This window comes from Monodon monoceros, unplaced genomic scaffold, assembly GCF_005190385.1.
Source record: "Monodon monoceros isolate NGI ecotype Baffin Bay Population unplaced genomic scaffold, NGI_Narwhal_1 Super_Scaffold_6, whole genome shotgun sequence".
Lineage (NCBI taxonomy): Eukaryota > Metazoa > Chordata > Mammalia > Artiodactyla > Monodontidae > Monodon > Monodon monoceros.
Window position 1 is genome coordinate 80,517,847 of NW_021703783.1, and position 22,962 is coordinate 80,540,808.

Consider the following 22,962-nt stretch of genomic DNA (forward strand, 5'->3'; position numbering starts at 1 on the left):
TTAAAAAGTGGGAGGAAATGGTCCCCCTGAGCTCTTGTTAAAGAGACATATTGGACTATTCTGAAGGAAATTGTTTCTTACTAAGAAAGCTCTAATGCTGTTCTTTCAGTTGTAAAATTGGCTTTTTGAGCTCCATGTTCTCAAAGAAGTGTGTTCCCAAAGAAAAGCATGTGCACAATTACTTTGGGAGAGGCATCAGTGCTAATGTAGATGGATTAATGGATATATAAATTATATTCCTTTAAAGTGTCTTAAAGTAGCAGAACTCCTAAGCTCACTTTTGGGGGATTCCATATCCAGTTATCATACTCGTATTCATATAGATTTTTCATTGTGGAATTTACCAAAGACAGATAATATCTAAACCAATTTACTCTCATATATTGACATATGACCTCGTATATTTCTCACATTCCCCTTTGAATAGCAACAGAACTGCCACTCCTCCTACTCCAACCCCCTTGTTACTCTTAATCAAGCTACTTAAGAGTTTTATAGCCCCTAAATGCATAGCCTGATATATCAGCATGAAGAGCCCTCGTCACCAAGCTTATCTGAGGCCTCCTGACAAAGAACCAGCCACTGTTCATACTCTTCGCTGAAGCCAAGATGGGCTGGAGAGTCCCCTGACCATGCTGTCCTTCCCACCTCTGTGCTTTGCCCAAATCACTCTGCCTACTCAGAATGCTCTCCCACACTTCTTCACCTGCCCACATGTGGTCATTCTTCAGGACCTGCCTGCTTGACAGGAATCTCTCACTTATCCCCTGCCTTCACATCCCACAATTTGAGGTGGAAAAAGGAATTCACATTTACTGGATCCCTACCACATGCGTGCGAAACACAGTATTTTATAATACCTCCACGAGTTGTGTGATATCTTATGCTCATTTTACAAGTTTAGAAACTGAAGCTCGGAGAGTCTAAGTGACTCACGCCAAATCACTCAAGTAGAAGTATTAGAACAAGGTTATAAACCCACGACTGTGCCTGAAAATAAAATGCACCAGCACATCTGGCAATATAATGCTCTAGAACATTTCCTCTATATTGTTATACTGTTTCACAGAACTGTTATACCTCTAGTGTTAGTTTACTTTTCACATACTTGCATATATTTTCCTAATTTGATGCTAAGTTCCTTCATGACAAGAGTCATACATTTATCATTTTTTATTCTCTACAGTTCCTCATACAAACAGATGCACAATAAATGCCTATTTAATTGATAAGATTTGTTTTACTTAATAATTGATATAAATATTTTTAAATATCTGATTTAAAACGTACAATGCCACTTTGTTCTATGTGATCCTTTTGTAGTATATCATTTATCTCTTAGAATTTCATGACACAAAAGACTTAAACTTGAGCAAAGCTTGACTTTTGAAAGAGTTTCCATAAAGACAAGTGATAGTTATTGATGATTCATATACCATAGTTTGTCTTACATTTTTGCCTGGAATCTGTTTTTACAGGAAATATATCTCTGCACTTGGGATTGGTTGACTCCATAGATGCTGGTCCATGTGAAGGTCCCTCCTATAACAATCGTCCAGAATGTGTGTCTTTGCAAAGGGTTAGGATTAAAACTAAATGAAAACAAACAGAAAACAAATTTGAAGTCCCAGCCAAACACTACAGAAGTCTTCCTAGAGTAATTTTGGAATCAAGCAATGTATACCTACATAAACATAAATAAATATTTATAAATACACATACATAAATATGTACCGATTAAGTAATATAAAAGGTAGAAATATTCTTAAGTTCAATGAAATAAAAATTGATACTTTCAGAGATTTGGAAATTCTGGATGGGACGGGGGAAAAAATGAATGTTCCAATCATTCTGAGCATTTATAGAAATTGTTCTCCCATGGCCATAGGAAATTATTTAAACAAGTCTGCTATGCTGTAATCAGAGAGGAGCATGAAGCTGAAAAAAGAGAGAAAGATTCCCAGGTACACTGCAGCAACAGAAATGGTACTGAAAAGAACACAATATTGACACATTTTGTGTGTGTAATTCCTCTCCTAGCACATGTATAGTCAGAGTTCTACTTTATATTCAAGCTTAAGAATTCAATTAATGCAGTTTAATGGTTTTCATGTCATTATAATCTGTTCTTAAAATGCTCTGTGCACAAACTAAGTACTCATAGTTCAAAGTCATTATGACATTTACAAAACATTGCTACAAAGAAAGCTCAACTTCCACATTCAATACATCTTTTAATCCTTCTTAACGTATCACCTTGTAAGGAATGAGTCTGTTCATCTCTCATATACAATATAAGCTTGAAAATTTTCTGCAGAATTAGTTTCAATGGAAACTTTCTGAAAATTATGAAATTCTGCAATTCCACTTCAAAGCTTATATTTGAGATCAGTTGAGTAAAGTGCTACATATTTATGCATTTTCCAGCCTGCTTATGGAAAGGTAAGAGCCTCTATTCCATTCTCTAACACTTAATATCAAAGTCTAAGAGTTTTAAGGGTGTTGGCCCTTTCTCCCATAGAGAAAGTAGCTACTATACTAGTTAATAAAAGTCAAGAACCAATGGGTTCAGCAAGTTACTTGAAGGAAGTAAGACAAGATTTAAAACATCCACTTCAGTGGTTTTGGCAATACAGAATACATGTGTCAACTATAGACCATACAGAAAATACCAACACAAAATCCTTCCCTTCATTTATCTCAACAAGGGCAGATTTATTGCCCACCATATTCTCAAAACATATCTGAATAACAAGGGATATACAATAAGGCTTTTCATTATTCCTTAATTGTTGACAACCTTGTAACGGTCATAAAAATGTCTAATCTTTTACTTTTTAGAATCTCTTACTGATGTATAAGTTATCGTTTCAATGCAGCAATGTATGTACTCTTTGTATAAAGTGACAGTTATTTTGCAGAAAAATGACTGACTCCACATCCTTTCCCCTCAACCTAGCTGACTAGGAAGAGATCTGGGAGTAATCCAAGTCTCCCAAGTGGCCACTGGCTGTTTCTGCCTCTTGGTATCCGTTCCCCCTTCTTCTGGTAACAGCAGCCTAGGTTTGCCTTGGGGAAACGACCATTTCTCCATTAAATAGTCTAAATGGTGGTCAATCAAGATGTTCTGCTCTGCACTAGCTACAGGATGGAATCATGCCCACGCTAGGCCAGCTGGAGGCGCTCTTCCTTGGAATCTGAATCTTGCGGTAAAAGAAAAAAAAAACTATTGAGAACAGCTGAAGTTGATTCACTATAATTCATTCTTGCAAATTAACACATTGACCCTGTTCAATTTCTGACGTTCTTCTCATACATTAGCACCTATTTTCAGAAAACTGGAAGAGAGCCACCAAGTGCAACATGATTTTCTTTCCTTTTGCCAATGATTTCAGCTTGCTTGTCTCAGAACAGGGCTGCTGAAAGAGAAAATAATTTGGTCTATGTCAAAATGAGCACCCCCTGCCCGTTGAATGTGATGTACAAGGAAGACACTATTGATCCCAAAGAGAAGGTGTTTAAAATATTTTTTTAAATTGTGTGATATATTTGTGATGAAATATCTAGTTTCTCCATTAGCCTTCTTTAAGAAAATTAAATAGTTGTCGAAGACGTTATACCTTAATGCTATACTGAGACTTGAGGCAACAGCTGTAACTTTTCTAGTCAATTTTCAAGAAATAATATTTAATATATAATGTACATTATGTAACATTTATACACATATAATACACACATATATATGTAGCATAATAATAATATACTATACAGTATCAGGGTAATTTTAAAAGAGAAATTCTCTAGGCTGCTTGAAACAAAGAACTGTCAAAATGGAATCACTGTCTTTTAGTGTTTTTTTCTTAAGAGGTTTCCTTTTCTTCTCTCTCTAGTATATCTTCCCTTATTTCCCTACCCACACCTTTCAACCTATTCCAGGCTTTAATATCTGGAAGAAAATGCTCTTTTGCTATCAATCCCTTCTCAGGAGGAAGCGCCATCCTCAGCTCCATGTAGCTAACTACCAGCTGACTAACCCCTTAAAGACCTGGTGGAAATTCCTTACGCATGAACTTCCCAGCTTCAAATTTTTGTACCACACCCTTAACGGTTGGTTTGTTTTCTAATGTAAACTTACTATTTCAGCCGAGAGATTTTTTTAACAGAAAAAAACAAAAGGAATGTTATATTAACCAAGAAGTAAATAGCAACTTACTTCCAGAAGTTTAATCTTGCTCCATTATAGGCATCATTTAGAATAGTGCCGATTCCACCTTGAATCAATGCAGCCTGTATAATCAAAGATGCAAATCCAGCCACCATGATCCCAACTTGAAAAACATCTGTCCAGATAACCGCTTTAAGACCACCCTTTGAGGGGAAAGTACATTAGGATTAATGCTTCTACCAGACATTATTAAGCACCTACATGCTTATACACCATGCTGGAGAAAGATAACGAAAAATGGATCTTGGCCAAGAATTCCCCCCAGGGAGATAGTCAGGAAGGTAATACTCAGACCAAACTTGCAAATATAAGCAGAGTCCAAGATGTAAGGTCCTCCCAATAGAGAAAATAGCCTGGGCAAAAGCTTAGAGAGGTTAAAATATGTGGCATGTTGAGTGCAGCCAGATATATATTTTGGAGTGCCGTGGAGTGGTGTGGGAATATTGTTGGGAAAAAAATTCAGAGTCAAATTGCAAATGGCGATATCATAGATTTTAGCCTATAGGCAGGGCTGAAATTCAACCAGTATGCACAAAGAAGGACATACCAGTTGCTGAAAAAACTAAAATTGTTTTGTACTAGCCACCGCCACAAACTTCCCAAGTGTCCCCCTCCAGTCCCTGAACCAGCCCCTCCTTGAGGACCTTGTCTTCCAAAACACCTAGAATATCAGGGGTTGCATAAGGCTTGCACCACTGCTAAGGATCAGCATCCATGATAATATCAGTGCCCATGCCATACTGGTTCTTACATATTTTGATTGTTGTTCCTGCCTAAAGGCAATGGGAAGTTATCTCAGGTTTCTAAGCTGAGGAATATTATGAGCACAGCTAAGTAACACAGCAACAGTGAGAGTGAATTAGGAGACAAGGTTGGGGACCACGGCATGGTTCAAATGAAAGAAGAAAATATCCGTTATGATCAATGTCCTACAAAGGATCAAATTTTACCCTGGACTGAATATTCCTTACAAAAAAAGTTATACTGTGGGAGGCAGGTATGAAGAACCCAGATTGCAGCATGCAACGATTGAAATGTTCAGTTTTGCAAAGCAAGTGTGTAGAGTGAAAGGAGAAATAATGTTCTTGACATACCATAGTGCAGTAGAATGTGCAGACCACGCCAGTAGCCACTACAGCACCCCACAGATTGAATCCTGTGACTGTAGAAGAAAAGAAAATGCACGTGTAACTATGAAACATATAAAAGCACTTCTCAAAAAATCATCAGGGGGAAGCTATACCATTTATTGGGCACCTACCTCTACACCCACTTGCCATAAACTAGGTCCAAATATCAAAAAATGTACCAAGACAAATGGAGTTTAAAACTTTATTTGATGAGTGAAATACACCTGGCTTCTACCCTCAGGCACCATACAGTATCCAACACTGGCTAAATCAAATACATGAAAAAGCATTTATATTGTAATTAAGCTAAGACACCGCTTGATATTGGGAGGTCGTTACCCAGACTGAATGGGGTCATAGGATATTTGTTGCCATGGCTCAAATAAACACATTATTCTACCAGTCCATGAAAGGCAAGTTGTGCCTGTTCAAATGGGGCCAAGATAAAGAAAAGTCTATATAATTTGTTACCATTTATTTAAGAAGTAAAGGGGCATATTATACTTTTTAAATGAAAGGATAACAACTCCATGCCCACAGATTTGAAAATCCAGATGAAATGACCCAATATCTTGAAAGACACAATTTGCCAAAACTCACACAGGAAAAAAATAGATGATCTGAATAGACCTATATTTACTTTAAAAATTGAATCAACAATTAATAACCTTCCAAAACAGAAAGCCCCAGACCCAGAGGGTGATGAATTCTGCTGAATATTTAAGGATGGAATTATACCAATCTTTTTCAGAGGACAGAAGCAGAGGGAATACTTTATAACTCCTTCTATGAGGCCAGCAACACCCTAATACCAACCAGACAAAGACATTACAAGAAAAGAAAACTACAGACCAATATCTCTCATGAATATAGATGCAAGAATCCTCAACAAAATATTAGCAAATCAAATTTTAAGAGCATAAAAAGAATTAAACACCATACGCAAGGCTGGCTCAACATTTGAAGATCAGTTAATGGAATCCACCACATCAACAGACTAAAGAAGAAAAATCATATTATCAAATTAATAGATGCAGAAAAAGCATCTGACAAAATCCAACATGCATTCATGATAAAATCTCTCAATTAACTAGAAATAGAGGGGAACATTCTCAATCTGATAAAGATTATCTACAAAAAACTTACAGCTGACATTATACTTAATGGTGAGCCACTCGAAGATTTCCCACTAAGAACAGGTACAAAGGAAGGAAGGAAGACATAAAACTCTCTTTGTTCACAAATGACATGATCATCTTTGTAGAAAATCTGAAATAATTGGCAAAAAATCTCCCAGGTCTAATAAATGATTATAGTAAGCTTGCAGGATACAGGTTAATAAACAAAAGTCAATCACCTTCCTATATACCAACAAAAAACAGGTGGAATTTGAAATTTAAAGCACATTTCCATTTACCTTAGTACCCCCCAAAATGAAATACTTAGCTATAAATCTAACAAAATATAATATATACAAGATGTATACGTGGAAAACTACAAAACTCTGATGAATGAAATGAAAGAACTGAATAAGTGGAGAGATATTCCATGTTTATGAATAGGACAACTCAATACTGTCAAGATGTCAGTTCTTCCCAATTTAATCTACAGATTCAGTGCAATCCCAGTGGAAGTCCCAGAAAGCTATTTTGTGGATAATGACAAACTGTGGATAATTGAAAAACTGATTCGAAAGTTTATATGGAGAGGCAAAAGACTCTGAATCGCCAACACAATATTGAAGGAGAAGAACAAAGCTGGAGAACTGACTGTACCTGACTTCAAGATTTAATATGAGGACTTCCCTGGTGGTGCAGTGGTTAAGAATCCGCCTGCCAATGCAGGGGACACAGGTTCAATCCCTGGTCTGGGAAGAGCCCACATGCTGCAGAGCAACTAAGCCCATGTGCCACAACTACTGAGCCTGTGCTCTAGAGCCTGCGAGCCACAACTACTGAAGCCCGTGCACCTAGAGCCCGTGCTCCACAACAAGAGAAGTCACCACAATGAGAAGCCCGTGCACCGCAATGAAGAATAGCCCCTGCTCACTGCAACCAGAGAAAGCCTGCACGCAGCAACGAAGACCCAATGCAGGCAAAAGTAAAAAAATAAAACTAAAAAGTAGAAAAGACTTAACATGAAACTAGAATAATCAAGAGTGTGATACTGGTGAAAGAATAGACAAATAGATCAATGAAAAAGAACAGAGAGCCCAGAAATAGACCCCCATAATTAAAGTCAACTGATCTTTGGCCAAAGAGTAAAGTCACTTCAATGGGGCAAAGATAGTTTCTTCAACAAACGGTGCTGGAACAACAGGACATCCACATGCAAAAAAAATGAATCTAGACACAGACCTTACACCCTTCACCAAGATTAAAATCAAGATGGCTCATAGACCTGTATATGATGTTGCCTTTTTAGATAAAACATCAAAGACACAATCTATGAAAGAAATAATTGATAAGCTGGACTTCATTAAAATTAAAAAACATATGCTCTGTGAAAGATAATATCAGATGAATTAGAAGATAAGCCACAGACTGAAAGAAAATTTTGCAAAAGACATATCTGATAAAGGATTGTTCTCCAAATTATACAAAAACTCTTAAAACTCAACTGTAAAAAAAAAAGCCTGATTTTAAAATGTACCAAAGACCTTAATAGACACCTCACAGAAGATATATACATGGCAAATAAGCATATGAAAAGATGCTCCACACAATATGTCATCAGGGAAGTGTAAATGAAAACCAGAAACTTATTAGAATGGCCAAAATCTGGAACACTGACAACATCACACACTGGCAAGGATGTGGAGCAACATAACTCTTTCATACATTGCTGATAAGAATGCAAAATGGTAACAGCCATTTTGGAAGACAGTTTGGTGGTTTCTTACAAAACTAAACACATTCTTATCATATAATCCCGCAGTTGCGCTCTTTGGTATTAACTCAAAAGAGTTGAAAACTGCATATGGAATAGTCTCTCCAAAAAGTTGAAATGAAGTCTGAGGAAGCTTCTAGATCTAGTTCACAAGAAATATAGTTCACCAAAATGACTCAATAAGAACAAGAAAATATGAATAACTCTATATCAAAGAAACTGAATCCATATACCAAAACCTTTCTATGAAAACAAACAAATATCAGGCCCAGATGCCCACACTGTGAATTCTTTCAAGCATTTAAGAAGGAAATACACAGTTTTATACAAACTCTTTCAGAAAACAGAGGAGGGAACACTTCCCAGATCATATAAAGCCAGTATAATTGATACCAAAATCCTGACAAAGACATTAAAGGAAAAGTAAATTTCAGGCCAATATTCCTCATAACCTGTAAAAATCCTTAACAAAATATTCGCAAATCAAATCCAGCAATATATAAAAAGGTTAATATATTATGACCAAGTGAGGTTTATCCCAAGGATGAAAATTGGTTTAACATTTGAAAATCAATATAATTTTCTACATTAACAGTGCATTAAGACAAAGAAGAGAAATAAGAGGCATGCAGACAGGAAAAGAAGTAGTAAAACTGTCTCTATTCATAAACAACATGAAAATCATAAGGGATATGCCAAAAGCCTACTTGAATTAATGAATATATTTAGTGAGTTCTCAGGACAGAAGATCAACATATAGAAGGCAATTGTATTTTTCCATCCTTGCAAATGAATAATTAGAAAATGATATTATAAAACAATACCATTTACAATAGCATAAAAAACATCAATTATCTAGAAATAAATCTAAGAAATATGTACAAGACTTCAATATCAAAAACTGAGAAACATTACTGAGAGAAATTTTAAAAGGCCTGGGTAAACGGATAAATAGGCTATGTAATGGATTGGTAGAATATTTGCTTTTGTAAAGTGACGGGTCAAGTCTTTTGCCCACTTTTTGCTAGGTTATTTGTCTGTTTTGTATTCATTTTATTATTCTACGAGCCAGTAAACTCAACGTCAACAGTCACCAGAAAAATACAAATTAAAACCACAATAAGATAATAGATCATACAACTAGAATGGCTACAGTCGAAAAGACAAATACAAAATCTGGCAAGGACACAGAATAACTGGAACTCTTACACATCGTGGGGTGGGCGTGCAAAAGGATAGAACCACTTAGAAAAGCTATCTGGCAGTTTCTCGTAAATTTTTTACATGCACCTACCCTGTGCTGGGTCAGAATAGTGTGTATTTAACTGTATATTGCTTCCAGGTATTCATCCACTAAAAATGAAAATGTGTGTCAAAATGCAAAGCAAGGGGCTTCCCTGGTGGTGCAGTGATTGAGAGTCCGCCTGCCAATGCAGGGGACACGGGTTCATGCCCCGGTCCAGGAAGATCCCACATGCTGCGGAGCGGCTGGGCCCGTGAGCCATGGCCGCTGAGCCTGCGCGTCTGGAGCCTGTGCTACGTAACGGGAGAGGCCACAGCAGTGAGAGGACTGCGTACCGCAAAAAAAAAAAAAAAAAAAAAGTAAAGCAAGACAAAACAAAACCTGTATAAGAATGCGCTTAGCAGTCTTAATTCAAAATAGCCTAAAACTGGAAACAACCCAACATCCATCAACAACAGAATGGATAAACAGATTTTCGTAGATGTATATGATAAAATACTAGCAATAAAAAGGAATGAACTACTGATACATGTAGCAACATGAATGAATGCCACAAAAACATTTTGTTGAGCAAAAGAAACCAGATGCAGAAAGGCACTATATAAAATCTAAGAACAGGAAAAACTAATTTATGGTGATAAAAACTGGCTGCTTGGAATGGAAGGGGCGATTCATTAGAAAGAATCAAAAAAATTTTTCTGGGATTTGATGATAGAAATATTGTATATCTTGAGTTGGGTGGTTGTCACACAAGTACACAAAATTGTTAAAATTCATCCAACTGTGCACTTAGGTTCTGGGCATTTTATTGTATATAAGCTACAATATATCTCAATAAAATATGGTTTTCGATTTTAAAAAGCAAGAAAAAGAAACGTAAGAGACAAATGAAATAATTACAATTACCTGAAATTATCTGGATCCTGACTCTAACAAACACTGAAAAAAAAAATCAGGGAAATCTGAACACTGACCTTATATTGATGACAGTAAGGTATTAATGTTAATGTTTTAGAAATGATAAAGGTACAATTGTGTTTAAAAAACACATCCTGGACTTCCCTGGTGGCGCAGTGGTTAAGAATCCGCCTGCCAATGCAGGGGACATGGGTTCGAGCCCTGGTCTGGGAAGATCTCACAAGACATGAAGAAACTAAGCCCGTGCACCACAACTACTGAGCCTGTGCTCTAGAGCCTGCGAGCCACAACTACTGAGCCTGTGCACCACAACCTCTGAAGCCCACATGCCTAGAGCCCGTGCTCCGCAACAAGAGAAGCCACCGCAATGAGAAGCCTGCACACCACAACGAAGAGTAGCCCCCACTCAACACAACTAGAGAAAGCCCATGTGCAGGAACAAAGACCCAATGCAGCCAAAAATAAATAAATAAATTTATTAAAAAAAAAACAAAAGACACACATCCTGGTACAAACGTCCAGTCATGGAATCCATAAGTCATCGGAATGTAATGTACAGCATGGTTAATAATACTGTATCGCATATTTTAAAAGTTGTTAAGAGAGCAAATCTTAAAAGCTCTCATCACAAGAAAAGAAATTTTGTAACTATGTATGATGATGGATGTTAACTAGACTTATTGTGGTGATCACTGTATTATATACAAATATTGAATCATTATGGTAAACATGAAACTAATATAATGTTATATGTTGATTATACCTCAATGAAAAAAAGTATGTAAAAGACATATGGAATTCAGATGAAATGATAAAGTATCTCAGATTTACAGCAAAATAATCTAGTGAGGGAAATAGGAAGTGAATTAAACCAAGAGTTGATAATTATTAGTGTAGAGTTAAGGGTCCATTAGGGTTCAATACACTATTCTATTTTAGTGTATGTTTGAAGTTTTCTGTAATTAAAAAAAAAAGTTAAAAAAAATTGTATCTAGAGAATGTTAAGTTCCAATTCAGCTAAACAAGTTTCTATGGAGCATCTGTTGCACACCAAGTACCCTGTCTATGCTTGTGTCTACTCCCTTGGTACAGTAAAATACACAACTGGTACTCAAATGGTCAAAATGCAGTCCTTGGATCCTAATTTACTCCTGGGGAGTGGCTCAATAAACTGATAAGAACAGAGTTCTTGAAGCACTGAAGGCAGTGCTTTCTCATGCCCAGAACTGCACTTTAAAACTCAAAAGCCAACATCTTTAGTTACACTTAAAGCCGATAGGTAACTTATGAAGTTCATAGTTCAGCTCTTTACATATGAAGTGATCCAACCATGATGTTGGTAATATCGACATGGAACAAGCCTGACATTCAGAATTCAATAGCACGTTATATAATGGAGTTCTTCTTTGTAACAATACTGTTGTGCTTTATTATCTATGTATTATGAAATCAGGAAATTAGAATGTGGAGTTAGCTGGGGTTTTCCATTTTCTTTTTTTTTTTCTTGTTTTCTTTGGGGTTGTCTGTCCATTTTATATTAACTTGAGGAAGTGTACCACATTCTTCCCATCACAGAGTCCACTTGTCCATTTCACAAGGAAGTTTTAGAGATAAATTCACTTCTGATTGATAAGAATTCAGGGAATACAGAGTTCCCCTGAAGGCTTTTGAAGGTATGACTAACACACATATTTGCCACAATAAACAATCTCAGTTTCACAGCTATTATCTGCCCACATCTAGAGAGTACAGTAATCTGCTGATCACTACAATCATCACACATTTGTTTATAGGGATACTATAGCCATCTGTCCTTTGGTCACTAGGAGCAATCTGATATTTCAAATCACACAGATATCTGTTTCTTGTATTTTGGACCACATTAGAAATGGGGAGAAGAAAAGTTTCTCTCCCTGCCAGATTTTACAACGGGACCGAGTCTGAGCTGGATAACACAGAAGCCTCTTGGAGATGGGCTCCAAGTTATAGCCACAAAGGGAGGAAGTGCAGTCTTTCATGATTTTGACTACAGGGGGCGTTCATTCTGAAGGGATGGAGAATGGCTGGTTGGCACATCCCAGAGAAACACCGCCCAGTGAAGTCTACAGATTTTTTGAAGCTATGATCCAGGAACCCAAAGAAGCTGCTAGCGTAGACACTGAACACACCTGGCCCGCCTCAAGCTGATGCAGGTTACTGGAAGCATTCCTGCACCTCCCCATCTCCCCAAAGATAGAATAAGGTCGGTTAAAAGTGAACCCCCAAATGAGAGTGACATATTGGTAACTCTAAAATGTACCTTGATTCAAAGCCAGGGCAGGGGCATAGATAACAATTCCAGTATACAAAATCTAGGGGGAAAAAGAAAACCAAATAAACGATATGAATTACAAAATGAAATATTGATATTTTTCTATAAATTTAATTATGAATTAAAACTACAGTTTCAATATACTTGATAAAATTTGCTTGTAACTTGAAAAATGTTATTTAAGTGAAGGTGACTCTCCTTTTCCATTTGTGGTGTGGTCATAGGTCACAAAAATCTTTTATGACCAATTTTGTGTAAAAATACGGACTTTTCATGTTGTACTTAGTGCGTATAGTCACTGATACATCAATTCAAGTTTGAAATCAATTTTCCTAGATCTAGAACAATTAGAAAGAGAGAAAGAATACAAATTTAAAAGGGGATGCTTCCTCATTCATATGCTTTCAAGCTGTTGTTAATCACTGTATAATTAATTGGGAAAACAGTGAAAATTGTAGAACCTTGTCTGTAAAAGTTTGCATGACCACTAATTAAACAAAAGTGTAAATTTGCCCTAAAATTTCCTGAAAGCCAACAAAAATTCTATTCTACCTTTTAAATATTATTTATTATTTTTCATTCGTACACTTAACAAATATTTATTAATCTGGGGTACAACAGTAAGATAAATATGTTCTTTTTTCTCAGAATACCATTTTCATTGCATTTGATCTTTCAAATACATAGAAGCTAATTCTATGATTACTGTATAAAACATATAAAAAAATGTTATATAGTAGTTGAATGATTAAATTGCATGAGTGATCTATGGAAGTAAGTCTTTCAAATAGCAGATTCTAAAGCTCCCCTCTTTTTGCAAGAATGAACTAGCTTTTCACAGTCATTATTCTGTCCAAGTTAAAGATTTGAAAATGTGACCACAGGCCACCTTCCTAACATTTGTCCCCACTTTTTCATTTCTGTTGGCACTTCTAACGATGATCCAAAGAGTGTCTGAACTCCGCTGTCGAATGCGAGCTACCAGCCTCGGCTCTGTGTCAGAATCTCTACCAGACCCCAGAGGGCTCTTTCCTTTTATACTGCAAGTGTTAAGGACAGATACAATTTAAGTTACATAATTTACAAAGATGTAAAATGGAGTCAAGTTAAATAATTGCCAAGGCACTCTGTCCTGCTGTAGCAAATGTTTCGGTAGCTTTTGAATGGAGAAATGGAATTATAAAAACGGATGAGAATGAAAACTCCTTCCTGGACCTCCATTATCAAACTCATTCTTAAAGCACTTAGCTGCCAAGAGGAAGATAGGTCTAAATGATGTGACAATGATAGTGATAAGCCTCCAGCAGCCTGGATGAAGGGTGGGAAGCGTTCTCTGTCACTGATTGCTTGGCAAATCTTTGCTTTCCATTTGTGCCAAGCAGTAAATCTACACTTGCATATTCTTGAAGTACTGGATTGTGTAGTTGGCTTTAAAAACTCCTCCGGAGTGCATGATTTTGTTGTTTTATATCAATGAGTACATCAGTTGGGTTTTACAGTTCGATTTTTAAAAGAGAGCACTGATTCATTTTTTAAAGTATGCTTTCAAACAAAGAAAATTATTACCTAATGTCTTCCTATGTCAGTTAATTTCTCCTATTAAGTTTATTGCTTAACATGTTGCAAAATACTATGAAACATACAACTTGTTTTCCCTTTATTACAATTCCTACTATCAGCTACTACGGTTCCTTCAAATATCTTTGTCATCTCAGTAATGCCCTTACTGTCACTTTGGTGGGGACAGAGGGAGGTGTAAGAGGGAAAACCATACTTTCCTAAAGTAATGTTAAGTGTTGCTTGATCAATATAATATTCCATGTTTACTTAAATCATTCTGTTTTCCCAGGAAGTAATGCATTTGCTGAAACACTGTTCAATGATCTTAAGGATTAATGTTATGTAGTGACAAGTGTTTTTCCTTTTTTGTTTCCTCCTATTTTCATCATCCCTTTTTAATCTTTCATGTATTTACCAAATAAGCTTGACCCAGATCCCTTGTTTAAAAACATTGTACATGAAAAAAAGAGAAAATAAATGAACTGAGGGTTACTTACTGTTTGAACAATGAAGAGGATTGTTCCACAGAGACGAACGTATTTGTTAAATCGAAGTCCTAAATACTGTTTCCAAAAAAGGAAAAATGGTTAATATGTAAAACTTCTGGACACTTTTTAAAAACCAGCAGCTTGGGCTTCCTTGGTGGCACAGTGGTTCAGAGTCCACCTGCCAATGCAGGGGACATGGGTTCGAGCCCTGGTCTGGGAAGATCCCACATGCTGCGGAGCAACTGGGCCCGTGAGCCACAATTACTGAGCCTGCGCGTCTGGAGCCTGTGCTCCGCAGCAACAGAGGCCATGATAGTGAGAGGCCTGCGCACCATGATGAAGAGTGGCCCCCGCTTGCCACAGCTAGAGAAAGCCCACGCACAGAAACGAAGACCCAACACAGCCATAAATAAATAAATTAATTAAAAAAAAAAAAAAAGAACCAGCAGCTTAAGAAGTAAAGGAGTTAGAAATTTAAAGCAACTTCATAACTAATTCGTATTCTGCATTCCTATTTCACTGTTATTTTAAACTACATAGAGAAAAATTGACCCTTGCTTTAGAGTACTGTTCAATGGGTTTTAACACAGAACAGCTCCATCACCCACAGGAAACTCCGTCAAAAGTTTCCCCTTTCTTGCTCCTTTGTAGTCAAACCCTCCTCTCACCCCTAAACCTTGGCAATCACTGACCTGTTCTCCATCCCTACGAGTTTTGCCTTTTGCAGAATGTCATACCAATGGAATTATATTCTGCATTTTTAGAATGAGCAAAGCGTTGTCCTCCCCTTTCTCTTGGTATCTACCCAATACATTTCCTTTGATACACTTAGGGAATCAACCCTTTCCCACTTCAGGCAATTGTGGAATTGACAATCAAGGTGCTCAGCCTAGGCCAAAAGATAGTCACAGGACCCATGTTCAGCCAATCAGCTTCTCTTCTCGATGGGTATTTGAATCTTAGAGGCAAGATATAAAGACAGAAAATGATTGGAGCAGAAGCAGACTGATCCTGACAGGGTGGCCTGAAGAGGCTGCCCTCCCTTCTGTCCTTTTCAAAGTCTGTTTGCTCAGCTTTTCCACCTATGCTATGAGCTACTCCCATGTCCTTACAATAAAAAATTTTAACTTAAATCAGCCTAAGTAAGTTTCTGTTCAGAGCCAAGCGTGACATCTGCGATATCTTATAATATACAAGCATACCTCATTTTATTGCACTTTGCTTTTTTGTTCTTCACAGGTACTGCATTTTTTTACAAATTGAAGGTTTCTGGCAACCTTGTGTGAAGCAAGCCTATCGGTTCCATTTTCCCAACAGCATTTGCTCACTTCATGTTTCTGTGTCACATTTTGGTAATTCTTGCAATATTTCAAACTTTTCATTATCATTATACTTGCTATGGTGATCTCTGATCAGTGATGTTTGATGTTACTATTGCAAAAAGGTTACGACTCGCTGAAGGCTCAGATGATGGTTAGCATTTTTTAGCAATAAGATACTTTTAGATTATGGTATGTACATTGCTTTTTAAACACAGAGCTATTGTACACTTAACAGACTACAGCATAGTGTAAACGTAACTTTTATACGCACTGGAAAAGCAAAAACTTCGTGCAACTCGTTTTATTGCAATATTCCCTTTATTGTGGTGGTCTGGAACTGAACCTGTAATATCTCTGAGGTATGTCAGTAGTGTGCTTATCTCCAATATTATAGATCATAATGTATTACAGAGTTAGAATCCTAGGATTTTCGAGCTGGAAGGAAGCCGGGGTCCAAGACATTCTTTAAGTTGAATATTATTGCTACACATAGAGAGGATTCTCAGGCTGACAGCAGTCTTTTCATATAGCAGCAAAAATGAGGGAGGAAAAACTGACATTAGGTAAATATCAGAGGAAAAGACCCCAGATATTTTTGCTTCATAATCACAGCTAACATTTATAGAGTATTTGCTGCATGCCCTGTCCTCCCAACAGCTCCATGAGGCAGTTACTATGCATAAGTGCATGTTGTAAACCAGCACACTGGGGCACAGAGAGAATACCAAGGCTGCAACCTAATAATTGCTGGAGACACAATGCAAATCTAGGATCATTTGATGCCAAACTCTGTGCACCTAACCACTCTGTTATTCAAAATAACAAGAAAGCTGCCCATGTGTCTAAGATCCATCCAGAGTGAGTGAGTGGCACTGACACATGACAGGACGTCCTAAAATAACTGATGAGTAATGAATATGCAATGCAGCGCAGTGAGTGCTCTGGGGCAAGAGTTCCAGCCCTTGTTCCAGCCCTACTCTTGACTCCACGAGCTTGGGACACTCTAAATCTCAAGTTCCTCCTTTTGAAAACGTGGATCCTAGTAATCATTCTTTCCCCACTTACTCTGCAGGATTTTGTAGACTATCAAACGATGTAAATGGATGGGGAAATGTTGTAAACTGTTCACTTAAGAGTTAGGACATTACGAAGCTGGTAACCAAATCCATAGGCCTGAGAATTTAAATCTCAGTGATTTACATAAGTCAAAATCATCCGAGTGTATTTTGGAAGACTTTTTAGAAAACCCAAGAAGTGTCTTGAAGCATGGGAACAGAGCTGTGTTATTTCTTCTGAGTTGTTTTAGTAAAACTCTATTAAAAATAAATGTCCATGAATTGACAGAGAAGTCTTTGCCTTTTCTAGGTACGTATATTCATACTGCTGGAGACTAAAGAAAACTGAAGAGGAAAATGTGATGGAGGTAAGAATGTAGCAAGTTGAACAACAACAAAATATATATATATATATATATATATATATTTTTCCCCCTCTCACAATACTAACTCAAGACAGAACCAAGAATTCTATCACTATCTCAGTGTTGAATGAAAAAAGTGCACAACCTAAAAGTTGAGAATTATGTTTTATTCTGAGGCCATACTGAGGACTATAGCCCAGGGTGGCAGCCTCTCAGACAGCTCTGAGGGTCTGTTCCAAAGAGGTAAGGGAGGAGCCAGGATACATAGGAGTATTTGCTGGGAAACAAACCAAAACAAAACATGTAGTTGAACATCAAAAGATTACTGCTAATCACAAAGAACTGACAAAGTTAATGATTTTAGTGCTTTTCTGTGTATGGGAAAATGCAAGAGTCTGAGCTTACTGAAAGCCTTCCTTTCATATACATCTTATCTATCTAGGGCCAGTATCCTATTTTTCTCCATCCTGGATTCCCCTCAGGGTGCACCATGGGGGGTGGCTGCAGTGGCTGATGGCTTGGTGGCCACAACATCCTTTGTTTACCGAATGGCAGGGGACAGTCTTGTCCATCTCAGATACTGGGCTGCTAAAGAAATACCTAAAGATCAAGTCACTGATCAGTAGGCTCAGAGAATAGCTCTAGGATTTCTAGACAAAACCACAGAATAACAGTAGGTGTCTATGTTACCAAGCAGGACCCTATGGTAACTTCCTGGGACAGACCCCTGCCCCCATGTCCTCTGCCTGCCTCTTGTTTATAGAACAGCTGTAGTCTTCCAGGCCTCCCCTGAGTCACAAAAGCCTGGCTCAAGAATTAATGATTGAAAGGGTGTGAGCATGTAGTGACAAAGGAGCAGATGGGCCAGGAGAACTAGTAACAATTCAAACAGTAAATCAGCAATATGGCAGTCACAGAATCTTTAGTTCCTCCCCAAAGTACCAAGATAACAGTATCTGATGCACATTTCCTGAGTTGTTTTACAGATGCTAAAACCTCCATCAAATGGAAGAAGTTAATTAATTGATGACCATGAGCATGTAGCCCCAGACCTACTGGAGCCTGAGGATTGATAATGTTAACCCCTGTGACACTGCCCTATCACCTCCCCACCAATCTATCAGAGAATTGTGCACAAGGTGGTCACATACTCTGTGACTCCCCTCCCTCACCTTGCCTTTAAAAATGCTTCCCTAAAACCCACTGGGGGAGTTGAGGATTTTTTTATCATTAGCTGCCCCAGACTAATAATAAAAGCTGCACTTTCCTCCACTGCAACCTGGTGTCAGTAGATTGGCTTTACTGCGCATGGACGAGCGGACCCAAGTTTGGTTCAGTCACACCTATAGTCAGTTGAGATCTCTCATAGTCCTCAGTACTTTGAATAACTTAGGGACACTAAGATTTCTACTGATTTTTTTTTAAAAAGAGAGAGAGAGAGAGTCTGGGCAACGTAATTCAAATACATTGATTTTGCTGGATCCAGAAACATCCTGAAGAGATGGTGAATGCAGTTGGGCTCCTGCATATTTCTTCTCTGTGAATCTGGAAGTCGCTATACACCTATCAGGACTACACCTTGAAGGCAGTGATAAATAGATATCACAAATGCTTCTGAACAGCCAATTGTAGCTAACAACCTGGAACTAGGGAAAGATTTCATACTTGCACAAGAATGCCAGGGTATCTCAATGTTGGACTTCTTATTCTGTATAGGTGATTCCACCTCTCAGCATAAAACGAACAAAATATGCCACAAGAAAGTGTTTTCCATGACCAACTGCCAGGGACACAGCACGTTACCTAACTTCCCTGTCCCCAGTGGCCTGGCATCCACTAGGCGTGGACACCCCCAGTGTGTCCACAGCCCCTTGTGTCCTGCACCATGCCCCTTTTGCCTGCACCATTCTAAACTCCACTCAGGGTTATAACACTCACCGGAGCCTTCAGAAGCAGCCAGTATGCACCACTGCACAGCCTCTAGGCATGTGTCCACTTTGCTTCAGGCTCTCTTGTGTAGCTTAACTTACTCGGAATCTCTGTCTGCAAAATGGGGCTCTCACAGTATAAGAATTATTTTGAGCATTGAGTCAGATAATGTATGTCAAACAGGCAACCCAGTGCCCAGCCTGTATTAAGCATTCAGTAAACGTTTGCTTTTTGCCATTTTTAGCTGGAACTCTGCTAACTTAGCCTCCACCCCTGCAAATGTGTGGGAAATCTGCTTCTGGTTGAGTTAACGTTGCTCACCCGAAGAGGCACAGGTCAGTGATTATGAGAGGAGCATTCACCTATGGGGACTGAAGTCCTCTTGCCAGGTTCTTCAAACCCTTTCTGGGTTTTGGAGTTGGTTAACTACAGATCAGAGCTCACGGACTCGAAATGCCTACAGATCTCATCAGGTGAAATACACCAACTGGGTCAGCCAGGCGTTCATATATTACCAGGTTGAAATATTCCTCATATCCATTAAGAAATATGTCCTCTGACATCTCCCTCAAAGCAAGAACTCCCTTCAGTCCTTTCCATTTTCCCTTTTGCATTTTTGTTTTGTTTTGTTTTGTTTTTGCGGTATGCGGGCCTCTCACTGTTGTGGCCTCTCCCGTTGCGGAGCACAGGCTCCGGACGCGCAGGCTCAGCGGCCATGGCTCACGGGCCCAGCTGCTCCACGGCATGTGGGATCTTCCCGGACCGGGGCACGAACCCATGTCCCCAGCATCGGCAGGCGGACTCTCTACCACTGCGCCACCAGGGAAGCCCCCTTTTGCATTTTTGATAAAGACCTAAATGCAGATAGATTTCTCTACCATAAGAAAGTAACCATGCAGATACAATGAAGAGACCTCAATATAGAAGTTAATAGGGAATGAGAGAAACGGCTGTAAAGTGGGGTTCCTGTTGCCACAGGGAATGTGGGCCCAGTGTCACTAGTCTTTTAAGTTTCAGAAGAAGTCAGAATCTGGAATTTTCTTTGACTTCTCATCATTAAATGCTAAATTAATTTTTTTTCAAAACATTATAAGGGTCAACAGCAACAAAAAAGACCTAAAACTGAGTTTGTCTGGGGTAATCAGTTTGTCACTTTTGAGCAAAACAAAGAAACTCTACTCTGCTCACTTCTGGGGCGATGACTAAACGCTCTCAAACACCATGACCAGAGTGCAAAGAAGGCAGTGCTGCACCAGGGGCACCTCACCCTGCAATGAGTTCACTAGAGCCCAGGCAGTGTGTCACCAACACTTGTTGTGCCTTTGGGGCCCATCCCCAGCACCAGCTGAACCAGCCTCACTAAGAAACCACCATCCAGTGGCTCTGGGTTGGGGCAAACACTACATGAACTCGAGGACAAGGTGGCTGCTGAGAATGAGGGTCGGGGTCCTTGGATAATGGTCTGTTAGAGAGACCACTTCTGCAGGTTTGTCCATGGAACTCATGGAACTGGGCCCGACCACTCCCCTAAACTTTTATCCTCCCCTGACACTCCCATTCAACAACTCTTTAAACTAAACCAAACATTCACACTATCTTTGCAAAGCCCTTTCTGGCAGACGATTTGAGAAAATTCATAACCAGGGGACCTGTGCAATTGGAAAGATGGTTTCCCTTAATCATCTCTCCACAGAGAGAGAAGGCGGAGATGCTTAAGAACTCTGCAGCCAAATTTTCCTGGTGATCCCAAGGGAACAACCTCTACCACCATCACCCCAATACTTATGGTCAACATTTACTCAGCACTTACCCTGTGCCAGACACTATTCTAAATGCTGCCCTTGCATCATCTCATTTAATCCCCCCAACAACCAGATGAGGTAGGTGGTATAATTATTCCCATTTTGAGACTTAGAAAGAGGCACAAAAGGTTAATTAAGTCAGCCAAGGTTACCCAGCTAGTAAGCATAGAATCTGGTCTCAAACACGAGATTCAGAACCTTAACCATGTGAGTGCCTGACTCTCCGTGGAAGCCATGTTTGCGAAAGGGAAGGAGGGGAGAGTACCCGTACTTCCTGGAAAAGTGAGTGGACCGAGGACCTGGAATGAGGGGATTCCTTTCAAGGAGGAGGAGCTGAGACTTACCCTTCCCCAAGATAACAAGTTGAAAAATCTTTCCCCTTGACTTGGAATCAAAGATGTTAAAGCAGAAATGGCCTTACTGAGCACTAGTCCAAATAACTCCGTTTACTCTGGGAGCCTCTCTCTTCCCCTGAGCTCATGAATGTTAAGTCCCGAGATTATTTTTCGCCTTTACAGGACACCTCTCCCTAAAAGGGGCGGGCAGAAGAGGTGATGGATATGAACTGGGAGAGACTTGGATGTGGTGGTGAGCCTGCCCCCAGGAAAATCCCTCCAGGAGCTGAAAAGTACTCCCCTCACCCCATCACCTCTCCCCGGGCCCTCCCTCACCCTGTACCTCGTTGGTGCTGGTAATTCCCAGTTTGTAGAATACCGGGAGAAAGACCTCCGCGCTGAGGACCACCACAAAGAAGTAGGTGATGGCAAAGATGCTGAATATGGCCCCAAAACGGTAGACTTCGGAGGGGGTGCCCAGGACCGTGACAGCCGACATGAAGCTGGCGGTGAGGGACATCGCCACGGGCACGGCGGTCATACTGCGGCCGCCCATCAAGAAGTCCCTGGAGGTCTGCTGGCCGCCCCCCTTGAAGGCGTAGTAGATGCCGATGGCGGCCGAGATGAGCAGCATCCCGGCGAACACTAAGTAGTCCCACACCACGAAGGTGCCGATGCCCCGCGGCGAGACCATGGCCGCGCGGTTGCCGGGGCCCTGCGCGTAAACTGGAGGCTCCGCGGCTCGCAGCCGGAGCCGGAGCTTCACCTGCGCGCCCTGCGCTCACTTATTCCCGAGCCGCGCGCGGCGGGCGTGGCGCCCTAAGGGGATTAGAGGCGTCTGGCAGGTGTCGGTCCCCGCCGGCACCCAGCGTCTCGCGAAAGGGAAAGGAGGGTACGCTCTGGCAGCAGCCCCTGCGCCCACCGCAGCCAGCAGAGCCCCCCGAAATGGGACTTCGGGGACCCGACCCCCAGGTGCCAGGCCAGGGTGGCTCCCCGAGCGCCGCGGACACCTGGGCAGGTGAACTTCGAGCTTCCAGCCGCCTCTGGCGAATCCTCAAGGAGCGCTCAGAAAATTTTATCAAGTGGCACCCGAGGGAACGCACTATTTAAATGAGCAGGCGACCTATGGGAGAGGTGGGTCGAAGGGCAATTGTCACGCCTTTATTTTTTTTAACATCTTCATTAGAGTATAATTGCTTTACTATGGTGTGTTACTTTCTGCTTTATAACAAAGTGAATCAGCTATACTTATACATATATCCCCGTATCTCCTCCCTCTTGCATCTCCCTCCCATCCTGCTATCTCACCCCTACAAATACCGTATGCTAACACGCCTTTACTTTTAGCTTTCCAGTTCAATAGATCGGGTCCTTACGGGAAGATACACCT

General features: G+C 39.7%; 1 protein-coding gene across 1 annotated transcript in view; it reads right to left on the reverse strand.

The window, feature by feature from the left end:
• The window catches only part of SLC5A8 (solute carrier family 5 member 8), a 62,606-nt gene extending 39,981 nt beyond the window's left edge, over positions 1-22,625 (reverse strand). The window contains exons 1-6 of the mRNA XM_029205616.1: positions 21,916-22,625; positions 14,774-14,839; positions 12,705-12,756; positions 5,320-5,387; positions 4,214-4,368; positions 1,452-1,592 (exon numbers count right to left, since the gene is read on the reverse strand). Coding sequence (XP_029061449.1) covers positions 1,452-1,592; positions 4,214-4,368; positions 5,320-5,387; positions 12,705-12,756; positions 14,774-14,839; positions 21,916-22,266 — 833 coding nt within the window. The 5' untranslated portion in view covers positions 22,267-22,625. The remainder of the gene's footprint in view (positions 1-1,451; positions 1,593-4,213; positions 4,369-5,319; positions 5,388-12,704; positions 12,757-14,773; positions 14,840-21,915) is intronic.
• Positions 22,626-22,962: the final 337 nt, after the last annotated feature.